Source organism: Nematostella vectensis, chromosome 10, assembly GCF_932526225.1.
Source record: "Nematostella vectensis chromosome 10, jaNemVect1.1, whole genome shotgun sequence".
In the NCBI taxonomy this organism is placed as follows: Eukaryota; Metazoa; Cnidaria; class Anthozoa; order Actiniaria; family Edwardsiidae; genus Nematostella; species Nematostella vectensis.
In genome coordinates, this window is record NC_064043.1 from 9,387,834 (window position 1) to 9,400,820 (window position 12,987).

General features: G+C 38.4%; 3 protein-coding genes and 1 long non-coding RNA gene across 4 annotated transcripts in view; 2 read left to right on the top strand and 2 right to left on the bottom strand.

Annotated features, from left to right (window-relative positions):
* Window positions 1-429: 429 nt before the first annotated feature.
* LOC116618897 lies at window positions 430-1,939 on the bottom strand. The gene is made up of 3 exons (XR_004296403.2): window positions 1,235-1,939; window positions 1,074-1,118; window positions 430-988 (listed from the first exon to the last, which is right to left on the bottom strand). It is a non-coding gene; the product is annotated as an uncharacterized LOC116618897 (long non-coding RNA).
* Window positions 1,940-5,097: 3,158 nt separating this feature from the next.
* On the top strand, window positions 5,098-7,575 carry LOC5513567 (beta-2 adrenergic receptor). Its single transcript, XM_032383078.2, has one exon. The coding sequence runs from the start codon at window positions 5,971-5,973 to the stop codon at window positions 6,970-6,972; it is 1,002 nt and encodes a 333-aa protein (XP_032238969.1). The 5' UTR covers window positions 5,098-5,970; the 3' UTR covers window positions 6,973-7,575.
* Window positions 7,576-7,934: 359 nt separating this feature from the next.
* LOC5513603 (DNA damage-regulated autophagy modulator protein 1) lies at window positions 7,935-9,662 on the bottom strand. Its single transcript, XM_001633805.3, has 2 exons — window positions 9,137-9,662; window positions 7,935-8,905 (listed from the first exon to the last, which is right to left on the bottom strand). Exons 1-2 carry the CDS (start codon window positions 9,485-9,487, stop codon window positions 8,447-8,449), a joined length of 810 nt encoding a protein of 269 aa, XP_001633855.1. The 5' UTR covers window positions 9,488-9,662; the 3' UTR covers window positions 7,935-8,446.
* Window positions 9,663-9,726: 64 nt separating this feature from the next.
* LOC5513604 (ATP-dependent DNA helicase DDX11) overlaps window positions 9,727-12,987 on the top strand; it is a 15,720-nt gene continuing 12,459 nt past the window's right edge. Inside the window, exons 1-4 of the mRNA XM_048733169.1 lie at window positions 9,727-10,053; window positions 11,418-11,515; window positions 12,411-12,448; window positions 12,569-12,636. Of these exons, the coding sequence (XP_048589126.1) occupies window positions 9,877-10,053; window positions 11,418-11,515; window positions 12,411-12,448; window positions 12,569-12,636 (381 nt within the window). The 5' untranslated portion in view covers window positions 9,727-9,876. The remainder of the gene's footprint in view (window positions 10,054-11,417; window positions 11,516-12,410; window positions 12,449-12,568; window positions 12,637-12,987) is intronic.

The following is a 12,987-nucleotide window of genomic DNA, read 5'->3' on the forward strand; positions in this document are numbered from 1 at the left end:
GAGGGTTTTTTATATTTTCTAAACATTTCTAGAATAAGGAAATGGTATTTTATAACGCCTGATTTCGTTTTACCTACTTATCCGCTTAAGCAATAGACTAAAGAGAGGGTTCTTTAGTATTTTCTTAACATTTCTCGAAAAAGGAAATGGTATTTCATAACGCCTGATTTCGTTTTAACTACTTATCCGAATAAGGAATAGACTAAAAAGAGGGTCGTTTGTGTTTTCTAAACATTTCTCGAATAAGGAAATGGTATTTTATAACGCCTGATTTCGTTTTAACTACCTATCCGAACAAGGAATAAACTATGAAGAGGATTGTCAGTGTTTGCACGTCGTTTTTTTCCGTAAAAGGAAATGTAATTTTGTTATTACGATATATTTGAATACAGATTTGCGATATTTTTGAATAAAAGAATATAACGTTTGTTAAATGCATGAATTTATTGAAATATACGAGTGACACCAGCCTCCATAACTATTCCAATCTCGTGTGTAATACATCAATAAGAATTGTCTATAAGGAGGTTGTACTTTCTCATTTTCTTATACCAAGGGTATTATGCAAATGGTTTGTGGTTGAAATTTGTAAATATTACATATTTGGTTGAAATATTACACAATGAATAAATTTATTTGAAATAATTTTATTTACATTTATAATTGACTCTACACAGGATTGTTTCGTTTGTGCGTGATACACTATGGAAAAGAAAAGCGGTATCACTTTGATTATGTTTGTCCCATTTATTGTTCTGAAAAGATATTGGATTTCCTGAAGGACGATTTTGCACGATATGTTATGATATAAACATCTGCAGGAGTTGATTGATTGGAGTCGTAAAAGGTTTTCTTCCACAAGTCTAACAGACAGCCAAGCGTACAGGTTGCCTGTCTTGTCCTAGGACATGAAACAGTGGTCTCGGTCAAACAGACGCCCTGCCTCGATCTCCAAAACCATCCGTTGCCTCAAGATAGGCACATCTCTCTGAAATAATATAATTTTTTTTACATTTAGGCAAAACCCTATGTAAGTAAAAACAATTTGGACTCTACTATATACATTATCTTACCTGCTCAAAATCGATGGCGCTGTATAGCCCTAGACATCTAGCAATCTGGCAAAACATTAATTTATTATTCCGATGTGATGATCAGCAGCATAAAAATATTTCAACATATAGAGACTAAATAATATCCCTTATATAGTAAACACCTTATAGTAAAAGCTTACTTGGCAAACAAAAACACCGCAGTCGTCCGAATTTGTTTGAAGTGGTATATTCTGTTGACATACAAGAACTGTCAGGAGCGTAACCCTAAGTTCTCAGTCATAAATATAAAAGGACAGTATTCAGCCTTATATTTATTTTCATATTTATTTTTATATTTATGTTATCTGTTTAATGTTCTTCGGGCCTAGCCCTAACCCACACACGAAGCGTTAAAATTCAAGGCAGGGGAGCCGCTAGAGTATCTAGTTACAAGGCCGATACACCTAAACAACAAACTATTTACCATAAGTAGTGTTTATTTACTTGTTGAGAAAGAAAGAACAGGGAGCCTTCCTATCACCGGCTTTGCTACATCTTCTGATATAACCAGAGACCATTCAAATTAAAAGCATAGAATATGTATAAATTACCTTACTGACAGCGTTTACAAGAGCACGATGATAAAGATAAGCTGGACTACATGTCCTTGCGGCTTGGACATAGGACAATTTACTTGCTTGTATCGTGTATCATTTGCCAAAGTTCGTTAGAAAGTGTTGATCTTGGGCAACACACTGTACAGTGTTTTTATTGCAATAACATAGAATTAAACAAGACTTCAAATAATGGTCCAAACTCTGTATTTTATTATATTTATAAATACATTTATAGCACACACTAGAGCTGGGCCAGAACCGTAGCATGCCATATAAGATTGCGGATTGGGGGGGGGGGGGGGGGGGGGGTTGGCACAAAATTGCGGGTGGGGGGTGCACAATACAAGAAATATTAGGAAACCCAAACAAGCCGATGTTGAAAAAAAAAAAAACACGCTAACAATCTTCTTTTTACTCCATTCCTTTTTCGGTAAAAAAAAGTAGTAAAAACGAAATCAGGCGTTATGTAATGCCATTTCCTTTTTCAAGAGATGTTTAAAAAACACTAACGACCCTCTTTTTAGTCTATTCCTTATTCGGATAAGTAGTTAAAACGAGATCGGGAGTTATGAAATACCATTTCCTTTTTCGAGAACTCTTTAGAAAGGAGTCGTAAAAGCGAATCGGGAGTTATGAAATTTCATTTCCTTTATTGAGAAATGATGAGCAAACACTAAGAACCCTCTCTTTAGTCTATTCCTCATTCGGATAAGTAGTTGAAACGAGATAGGGAGTTATGAAATACCATTTCCTTTTTCGAGAAATGTTTAAAAAACACTAACGACCCTCTTTTTAGTCTATTCCTTATTCGGATAAGTAGTTAAAACGAAATCAGGCGTTATGAAATACCATTTCCTTTTTCGGGAACTCTTTAGAAAGGAGTCGTAAAAGCGAATCGGGAGTTATGAAATTTCATTTCCTTTATTGAGAAATGATGAGCAAACACTAAGAACCCTCTCTTTAGTCTATTCCTTATTCGGATAAGTAGGTAAAACGAAATCAGGCGTTATGAAATACCATTTCCTTATTCGAGAAATGTTTAGAAAATACTAAAGAACCCTCTCTTTAGTCTATTGCTTATTCGGATAAGTAGGTAAAACGAAATCAGGCGTTATGAAATACCATTTCCTTATTCGAGAAATGTTTAGAAAACACAAACGACCCTCTTTTTAGTCTATTCCTTATTCGGATAAGTAGGTAAAACGAAATCAGGCGTTATGAAATACCATTTCCTTATTCGAGAAATGTTTAGAAAACACAAACGACCCTCTTTTTAGTCTATTCCTTATTCGGATAAGAAGTTTAAACGAAATCAGGCGTTATGAAATACCATTTCCTTATTCGAGAAATGTTAAGAAAATATAAAAAAACCCGCTTTTTAGTCTATTCCTTATTCGGATAAGTAGTTAAATCTAGATCGGGAGTTATGGAATACCATTTCCTTTTTCGAGAACTCTTTCGAAAGGAGTAGTTAAAGCGAAATCGGGAGTTATAAAATTTCCTTTCCTTTATTGAGAAATGATGAGCAAAAACTGACAATCCTCTTCATAGTTTATTCCTTATTCGGATAAGTAGTTAAAACGAAATCAGGCGTTATGAAATACCATTTCCTTTTTCGGGAACTCTTTAGAAAGGAGTCGTAAAAGCGAATCGGGAGTTATGAAATTTCATTTCCTTTTTCGAGAAATGTTTAAAAAACACTAACGACCCTCTTTTTAGTCTATTCCTTATTCGGATAAGTAGTTAAAACGAGATCGGGAGTTATGAAATACCATTTCCTTTTTCGAGAACTCTTTAGAAAGGAGTCGTAAAAGCGAATCGGGAGTTATGAAATTTCATGTCCTTTATTGAGAAATGATGAGCAAACACTGACAACCCTCTTCATAGTCTATTCCTTATTCGGATAAAGTCGTAAAACGAAATCGGACGTTGGGAGATTCCATTTCCTTATCCGCGAAAACTAACTTGAATAAGGAGCAGTTGCCTATTCGTGTCACTTCACTAATCTATTTGTTTTGTCAGAGCCTTATGTAGTAGCCAAGGTGTTAATTGACAACAAGCGCTATCTGTCAAATTGTGGTTTTGTTAGCAAGGTCAAATTCACACGACATACGTACGTAGTCAAGTAAAGCGTGAATATTTCCCCTCTAAATATATTAATGCGTTTGGAAATAAAGCCCAAGATACAAATACATTTATTAGATGAGAGGTAGATTTCCTCTCTTTTGCTAGATTCATTTGTGAAAGCGATTGCACGCATTTCGTAATTTGACCTTTTGTAGCAGATAGAGTCTCATGTTCACAGCTCCTCTTAGCAGCGAGCACGTTAAAGCATCGAAATTTACCCGACGAAAATGCTGTTGGACTTGTTCTGAATAAACTGTTATGCCTAAATACTGTTTCAACTCGAATTAAAAGGTATCATGTAAGTACCCCCCCGGATTTGAAAAGGGAACTGAGCGAATAAGGAAACAGACGAAAAAGGAACTGCGAATAAGGAACTAACTTCACTCTGGTCCCGGGGTGGGAGGAGCTTTTCCTTTTAAAGCGGAACCTCGTGTTTAAACGGTTGGGTTGAGATAATTACCGCATTTTTGTTTAACCTCCCCTCGAATTAGACGCCAGCTACGTGGGGCTCAAATAATGATATTCACATCAGTGATAAAATAAAAAGTCACGTCTTTTTGCGTACTTACGTACGCCCCACGTACCCATATTACTCAGTGCATTCGCTAGCGTGTGAGGTTTTTTTATGGCAGTTGCTATCAGTTCAGAAAAAAAAGGTCAATTTCGAATGCATGTTCACTTTTGTCGCATTGTTAGCAACTATTGTTGGGGAATCCTTGATATGAGAATTACAAACATCGCGAGAACCCTGGGTTGTCTGTTGTCTACCCAAAAAGACTTCCGATGCTAGAAATGTCACGTGACTCACTACGTATTCATACTTTCCGATCTTGAGAATAAAATGTAGTTTTAACAGAAAAAAATGTTAATATGCACAAAAGACAATCAATCATCTCTATTCCTCACCACCCAACTGGCCTGTTAACAGCGCGATTCCGGATTAATCTCTTTGTAGGTCAAAATAGTTCAAGAAAATAAATGATTGAAAAAGGAAAGACAGAATTAAATGAAGCAATAGTGCAATTAAGCGCATTTGCAGCATTCAATATAAAGCCACTTGGGGGTTAAAAACCGGTGGATCCAATATTCATTGGTGGTTCCACAAATAACACACCGTTCCCTTTATCTGCGAATTTCAAAAATAAAAATACTTAAGAAAATTAAGCATAAAACACTGGGAGTTCTCAATCAGCTTCCTTGTTACATACAGTGTACTGTCGCATTATTGATATAAAGGCGAATAATAACATCCATCTGACAAGGGTAATTGACTGAGCAGCGAACTCGATATCACCTGCATTTGGAAGTTGCGCAAAAAGGGGCGATGTTGCGGTTGTGATCAGTGGCCCCATAAGCATTGACGCATGCATCAGTTGCGATATGATCAGAACAGACAAAGCTTTATTTGAGACGCCTTAAAACTCAAAACACTTCTAATCTCATCTCCGCTCAAGGGCTTCGCTTTTAAAACGATAACCAAACAAGGAATTGTCTCAAAGATCATCAGGTCTAAAAGAGGTTTACAGAGAAAGATTGGAAATGTTTATCAAGGTGAGTAGCAGCTGGATTAAACAGAAAGCGATACGCTCTTGAAGACGACAGAAGGAAACTCATATCTATGAAACAAGCGATAAAGATGGGTGAAAGTGAGATAATTAACGGTCTGGCGTTTCGTTGTTAAAAATTCGTCTTGCTTTGGTCGAGTTTTTCTTATTAATCTAAGTCATTTCCTCTTCAAACATTTGCGATAAGACCGAGGCCAACGGGATTGTCGAAAAGGTAAGGTGTTGTCAAAACGGGTTGTCAAAAAGGCAAGGTGTAAAAATGGAACAAATAGAAACTTATTTAAATCGTTTCAAAATCATGGGAATAGGGTAGGCGAAACAAGAGCTACAAGTTTTTGAATACCAGTAAATCAACACGTTTGCATTTGAGACAAGGCTGCCACAGAGAGTGAATGATGATTTCTTGGACATTACCAAAATTACTTACGCACTGAATAATTCATTTCAGAGGTAGACCTCGATCATGGAAGCGAACTTCCTGCCAAAACGAGTTAAGTCAACATTAGGTTACTAAAGCAGGGACGTTTCTTCTTCCCTTGTTAAAACTTGACATCAGGAAGCGCCTACTTAGGTTCTTTCAGACTTCAAACGTCAAAAAGCAAGAAGCTAAACAAACTTTCTCTGACAATGAGCACGAACGAGTCCGATGAGTGCTTGAGACAATGTTCGACGGAAGCCGCCATTAGCCTTGCTAGTCTGAACGGTATCTCTTCCTTTGTAGCGGTCTTTGGAAATGTCATTGTATTGATGGCAATCTACCGTAAGAACAGTCTTCAAACTGTCTCTAACTTTTTTATCTGTTCATTGGCCGCATCTGACTTGATGATAGGCCTTGTTATGAACCCTTTGAATATCGCAATGAATCTTAAACACGCCTGGGTCAAACTAGATCACATACTTATGCAGCTCCAGTCATTTTTCTGGATCCAAATGACCACTGCTACAACGTTCAGCTTATGCAGTGTCACATTGGACCGCTATATCTGTATCGCGTACCCTTTTAAACACAATGACATCATCACAACAAGGCGCTGCCTCATGGTTATCATATTTAACTGGGCCTTCTCCATCCTGTTTGCTTCACTCAACTTTTACATCCCCCCTACCAGTATGACAAGCTTGTGGATAGCGTGCGCATTCATAACTGTGGTAATCCCGCTGACCATCATCTCCTTCTGCTACCTCCGTATGTGTCATCTTGCTTCGTCGCATCGACGGAGAATAACGAGTGAATCTTCGGCGACCTGTCGGGAAATCCTTCACAGCCAACGGAATAACAAGGCAATGTGGACGGCAGGGCTTATCATCGTGGTTTTCGGAGTGACGTTTTTCCCTAGCTTCGTAGTGAACTGTCTGCAGCTTCTAAACACAGATTTATGTATACGTCACAAGTACCAGTGCATCTGGGCATGGGTTTCGTTTATCTCCTACATCAGCGCCGCAACGGATCCCTGGATCTACGCCATTCGCTCAGAGGAATTCCGCTCAGCCTTTAAAACTATCTTCGGGATGTCGACAAGATTACACAACGATGGAATACGCAACTCTACTGAAAGACAAACCCAAAGTCCACGTGAAGAACATAAGACAGCCGGTCACGTGAACCTCGGTCTTAGCAACCGCGCATAGAGTGCACCTCATAAGACCCTATGAGCCTGTCTTATGAGCACCAAGTCTAGTTGTCGAGCACGCGTCTAAGATATCTGGGCATGTGGCTGTCAGTCACTATTGAGTGCATCATATGGAGATCATATGAACACAGTCCTTTTGTAATATGAGCCCCAGAGCCACGTGACGAAGTCGTGTCTAAAACAACAAGCCACGTGTACATGCCCGGCACCTGCACTACCGTAAAACAACCCCAAAGCCACGTGACGAGGCCGTGTCTAAAACAACAAGCAACGTGTAGATGTCCGGCACCTGCACTACCGTAAAACAACCCCAAAGCCACGTGACGAGGCCGTGTCTAAACAACAAGTGTGCTGAAGTCCATGATCAAAAACCTCTTGAATCAATCAATGGCCCCCAACAACTGTAATTTACTAGTAAAACTAATCCACAGTATGTGGCAGATTTAAACAGGGGAGTATACTATAATTTGAAAACAAAAAATGGCCATGGCACTTTTGATTTCGATGAACATTTTCCACCAACGCCAATGAGGTGCCGGTTCCATTGATGCGTGTCCCAAAGACGAACCAAATAAGTTAAAATCTATATCTGGCATCTAAATCAAAGATCTTATTGGTTTTATCATTGAATTCAAGCACACTGTTTTATTATAACTATCTTGATATCTTTTCTTTACATATGGCTTCTACAAATGTAACAATTCCACAATCAAGTCATCACGCTAATTTTGTAGAAAAATCTATAGATAAACACTGTTTAGGCTAAGATATGTAAGATAAATCTATAATTTTAGGTGAGAAAAACCTGACTAAGGCAAGGAAGTTGGTACCCTGGGTACCAGAGCCTCCAGACTTCACTGGACGAGAGAAGTCCAAAGGCTCTGGTACCCAGGGTAGAAAGTTGGAAGCTATAAGGAGACTTTTTACAATTCATGCGAAACAAATATTTTTAAAAAATTGTAAAAAAAGAAAGATTTTTTAATGGAAGCAAAATTGAATCTTTCATATCTTTGCTATTATTTCTATTTCATGAGCAAATGTTACTACAGATGCCTATGCACTAAAGCTGTAAGCTTACTCATTTTTAGGGGGGCTGGCAGTCCTCTTAACAATTTATGGGGTGGCCTGCAGCCTGTCCCCAACTGTTCCTGTGTTAACATGTGATGATGAGACATCACAATGACTTGATGTTAATACTCAACTGACCTCACAACAGGAGAGGGCTCCTCATATTATAATTTGATACATTTGGAACAGGAGATTCACTTCTCCAGGAGACTATCAGTTTCAGCTTGATGCTTTGGAATTCCCCCAAAAAGGTAGTAATAAATGCTTGGACGAGAAGTAAAGTGCAAACGATGCAGTTTCGTATGTCACTTTCGATAGTAACTTTGAGTAACTTTCCCTTCTAGGGTAGGGAACTATGTTGTTTTGTATACATGGGGTCGAGGCTATTCCATACTCAGCTAGCCTTACAACAGGAGAGGACTCCTCATACTATCTTCTGATACACTTAGTGGAACAGGAGATTCACTTCTCCGGGAGACCATCAGTTTCATCTTGATGCTTCGGAATTCCCCGAAAAAGGTAGTAATAAATACCAGGATGGTTATAGCCATCAGCCACTCTGCTGCATCACTCATGATATGAGATTTATACCCAGTCTCACCTGGCTTCCATGTGGGACGTAAATCTGAATTTGGGTGCCCTGATTGCCACTTTGATTGGGCATATCCCCTTCCAACTAGAGTTAGAATAAAGAAGACAGTAGATGCTCCACTAAGTGCGGACCTTATCACAAAGAGCCCTGCAGAATTGAGTCCACAGTTCATCATTTTGTAAGTGATAAGCGTCTGAATCCAGCAATAGAAGACACTACACAGGAATACCATCACTGCCCCAGTCAAATGGACTATTGTAACAGCATCAACCTAGAGGAACACAGACCAACGTTGAATTATTTAAAAACATGCAAAAATGTCTATGTTCTCTCTACTCTTACTTTTTTGATACACTGGGAAATACAAGTTAAGTATCTGGGACGCCAAAGCTCATGGCGAGTATAAAGCATCAAGAAAGTCTATCCGAGTCTATGCCTAATAATTTATAAGTAAGCTTATACATATTACTAAACTGTGCATACAGCTAACATCATTTCATACCTGGAAGTTTGCAACGAGGCTTGCTCCCAAGCCAGCCAGCAGGCCAAACACCAAGGATGTAATATTAAGTCTGAGTAGAAGCGGCCTCGCTTCCTCATTCCAGTCCGAATCGTGCCTCAACTGTAGGAACCTAACGAAAAGCGTCAAAACAAACACAAAACTGCAAATGTTGAACAGCTGACTGAATATGTTACTCTCTGGAACTTTATCGCCGGTCTGACTGATGCTTGGGAACCATGGACTGACATCATCCTCTACTAGCGAGACTGTGTAGGTTAGGATAAATGTGGATATAGAGAGAATAGCGAGTAAAGCAGGAAGGAGGGCGAAACTCTTGCAACAACGGCACATTTCAGCCTTCAGTTTTAGAAAGAAAAGCACCTGGATAAATCTATTATATCAAGTTAGCTTTCCTTTGAAATCAATGCTTTTTGTTCTTCGTAGTCATTTAAGTAAGTAATACCAGGGAAGGCAGATAATTTCTTGGAAGAGAAGTGAAGTGGACGATGCAGTTTCGGGTGTCACTTTCGATAGCGCGTAACCTTTCTCTCCAGGGTAGGGAACTCTGTTGTTTTGTATACATGAAGTCGAGGCTATCAGCCCAACTCCCCGCGAAATTTCGAACGCCATCTTGCAAAATGACAGACGAAAACTTGCAAAATGACAGACAAAAACTCGCCATCTTTGAGTCCAAAAACAGGTTGTTATTCGTAGCTAGCTAACTGCGGGTTTGCAGCACAATGGCAACTAGTTTAGTCGAGAGAAAAGAGGATGGAAACTCAACAGAAGAGCTGAGTAAGGCGCACTATTTCCCATTTCCATTCCCGCCTTACGACATTCAGGAAGAATTTATGGCAGAGCTCTACAAAGTTCTGGAGAAAGGTGGCGTTGGGATATTTGAGAGTCCGACAGGAACGGTGAGTCAATCTTTAGATTTCTGGGGAAGGCGAAATTCGCATTTTACATATGGGGAAACTGATACAATGAAATTGAAATTTGCAGTAGCTTATTTCCCGACGTACTTAATCGATAAAACCGATAATCAATCGCAATCGATAACAATCAATTGATTGATATTGGAAATCGATGACCAATCGATAACCAAGGTATTCGTGACCTTTTATCGATTGGTATTGATTGATGATCGATTTTCATAGATTGATTATCTATTGTTATGGATTAACATCTTTTGTTGCAACGCTATTCTGTTTAGAATTGGGGAGTTTTCAACTAGTAAATTTCTTGCGTTTCCAATCATTTTACTGACAAACGTTAAATCCCTTGATAATAGGGCTTAGGGTGGCTTGATATGTCAATGAAAAATTACTAGGCTGGAGACGTCCTTGTAGATTGATCAGCTTTTCTGCGTAAGCTGCATTATGTAAAGAGTTTTGCTATAAGTAAAAACATAATATTGGTACTGGCGATGCTGCGTTACGCTAACGTTACAATTACGTAAGTTTGGGTGCGGCAAGATTACAGGAGCAAAATAAAAACCAGCTTCGAGTGAATATTTGGAGAAACCTAGGCCGAAAGCTGTTTATTGGTTTCTTTTTTCGCAAAACTTCGAAAGTGGTAGGAAGTGGTACTTGTGAAATGTGACCGATAAAAAATAGTTTTGAGCAGTGTTCCTGGATTTGCGAGATGCCTGCCCATGCATACCGCCATACTGTATCCTGTTGATAAGAAAGACCCTCTTAAAAGCTTTAGGCGGTATCATTAAATGCACCCTGTGTAAAACATACAAACTGCAAGCTGAGACTAAATGCCCGCAAAAAAAAGGTGTAATTTATGGTCGAAAGCCCCTTCACGAACCGTGATCTTTCAGGGGTTAACTAGTGCACACATATTTTCCCCTTTTCTACGTCAGAAAAATAAACTGTGAAGCCTATGCATAAATTTTGGGTTATATCTGAAGACTGGGCTAAAGAGCTATTACCCAGTGCGATTTAATTTGGCCTCTCAAATATGGTGACACATGGCTCAACAAATCCTCCCCCTGTGGTCTCTGCAGGTTATTGATGTAAATCGATATCAATCGATTGATATTGATTGATTTCCAATGATCGATTTTCATCTATTAAGTATGTCGGGTTATTTACATGTTTTATGCATTATCACTTATGCCTGAACACCATCACCCCTCCACCCCCCCCCCCCCCTACCCACCCACCCAACTCCCTCACCCCTCCTCTCCCCTCCCCAAACTTGCCAGGAAGGAAACGTTGTGTGATGACTAACAGCAACTTCATTTGCTAACAATTTATTTATTTTATTATAGGGAAAATCCCTCAGTCTTATCTGTGGTGCCCTGACTTGGCTTCGGGATCATGAGGCCAAAAAGGAGAAAGAATTATCGAAGGTTTCTGAAAGCAAAAGGTATTTAGAATATTGAAATTAAAATGGGCCAGTTATTTGATAATAAGTGAATCAGGTGCTGCAGCTAATCACTAGCTTGGGATGAATTTCACCTGTGCATAACTGTCAGCTGAACTATGACTGGTGAACTCTTGGCAAATAAAGACATCCTATGTAGTGAAGTCAATGTACAGTAATTGTTTAGTACATACAGTATTTGCATATAAATTATTGCAAAACATAATCAAATATGCTTCACATGCAACTAAATTCTGTGCAGCACAAGCTTATTATACACATATATTCGAAAATTTTATTAAATGCTGGTCACAGTAAAGATAGAGTAGGTACTTAGGTACTTCAATTTGGCACTTCAGAGAAATGTTAGCAATGTCACTGAAGATGTTACTGTACCACATCCAGGCTGTCAACTCACTCGCATTAGGCGGGTGTCACAAGAGTTTGGACCTTATCACAAGCCTAGTTTTTTTGGGGGTTTGTCACATTATTTACTGTATTTCACTCGATTTCACAAGATTTCTGTCCAAGTTGGGCTGACAGCTATGCTGATGTGCAATGAGAAATGGAACCTTTGGCTTTATACCCTTTTTTCCAGGGTGTTTAGTCAACTCAATATCCTAGGAAACCAGCTGACAGTTTTCTTGCTAAAAGATATGCCAATTGTTTTCTCGATAAACCAGTTTGGCCATAATGATTTTTGGTCCATGGTTCTTCATGGAAAACTGGTCCATAGGTGCTTGTCGATGAGGGAATACTTACTGACCTAAAATTCCCTAAGTACTAGTCCTCTGCTTGGATAACTTGAACTTCCCACCTGATCATGCAGCTTTTTGTTTCTCTTAAAGATTGAGTTCACAGGGTTTTGTGTATATTGTTTTACAATTTTCTTTTGAAGTGAAAAACCTGATGACACAAGATCAAATGATGACAGTGGTAAGGTTTTTTTGAATTTGTAATATATAACAATTAGTAAATTTTGTACACAGTATGTTTTACTTACTGTCTAGAGAGAATTCACACTGCATTTGAAGGTTATTTTGTAAATGATTACAGGTTTGCCTGATTGGGTAATTGAATTCGGTGAAAAGAAAGCAAAGCAGGAGAAGGAAGAAAAGATTAGGGTAAGATCTTAATGTTGATCAACAACTCTTCTTAATGTTGATCAACAACTCCTCTTAATGTTGATCAAAAACTCCTTTGTTGACAATTGAAAATAGGTGGTCTATTTGCAAAAAATTAATCAACCCTGATTTAAATTGAATAATATGCTTTTTGATTGGAAGACTCTCGACAAAAATACTTGCTTAAATTAGCTAATGAAAGTGGACATTGGTATATGTTGCTATTGTGCAGAAGTGTTGAAAATAGGGGCCTGATTAGCCTTTTTAAAAGTATTTGGAATAACAAGATCAAAATGATTGATTTTATTATTCATTATTGACAATGATGATACTGTATGTTTATATTTTAAT

Excerpts from the sequence above, each read along its gene's own strand:
- LOC5513603 (XM_001633805.3), bottom strand. The coding sequence starts at position 9,487 with ATGTGCCGTTGTTGCAAGAGTTTCGCCCTCCTTCCTGCTTTACTCGCT. Across the intron at positions 8,906-9,136 it reads GCCTCGTTGCAAACTTCCAG|GTTGATGCTGTTACAATAGT; the intron begins GTATGAAATGAT and ends GTGTTCCTCTAG.
- LOC5513567 (XM_032383078.2), top strand. The coding sequence starts at position 5,971 with ATGAGCACGAACGAGTCCGATGAGTGCTTGAGACAATGTTCGACGGAA.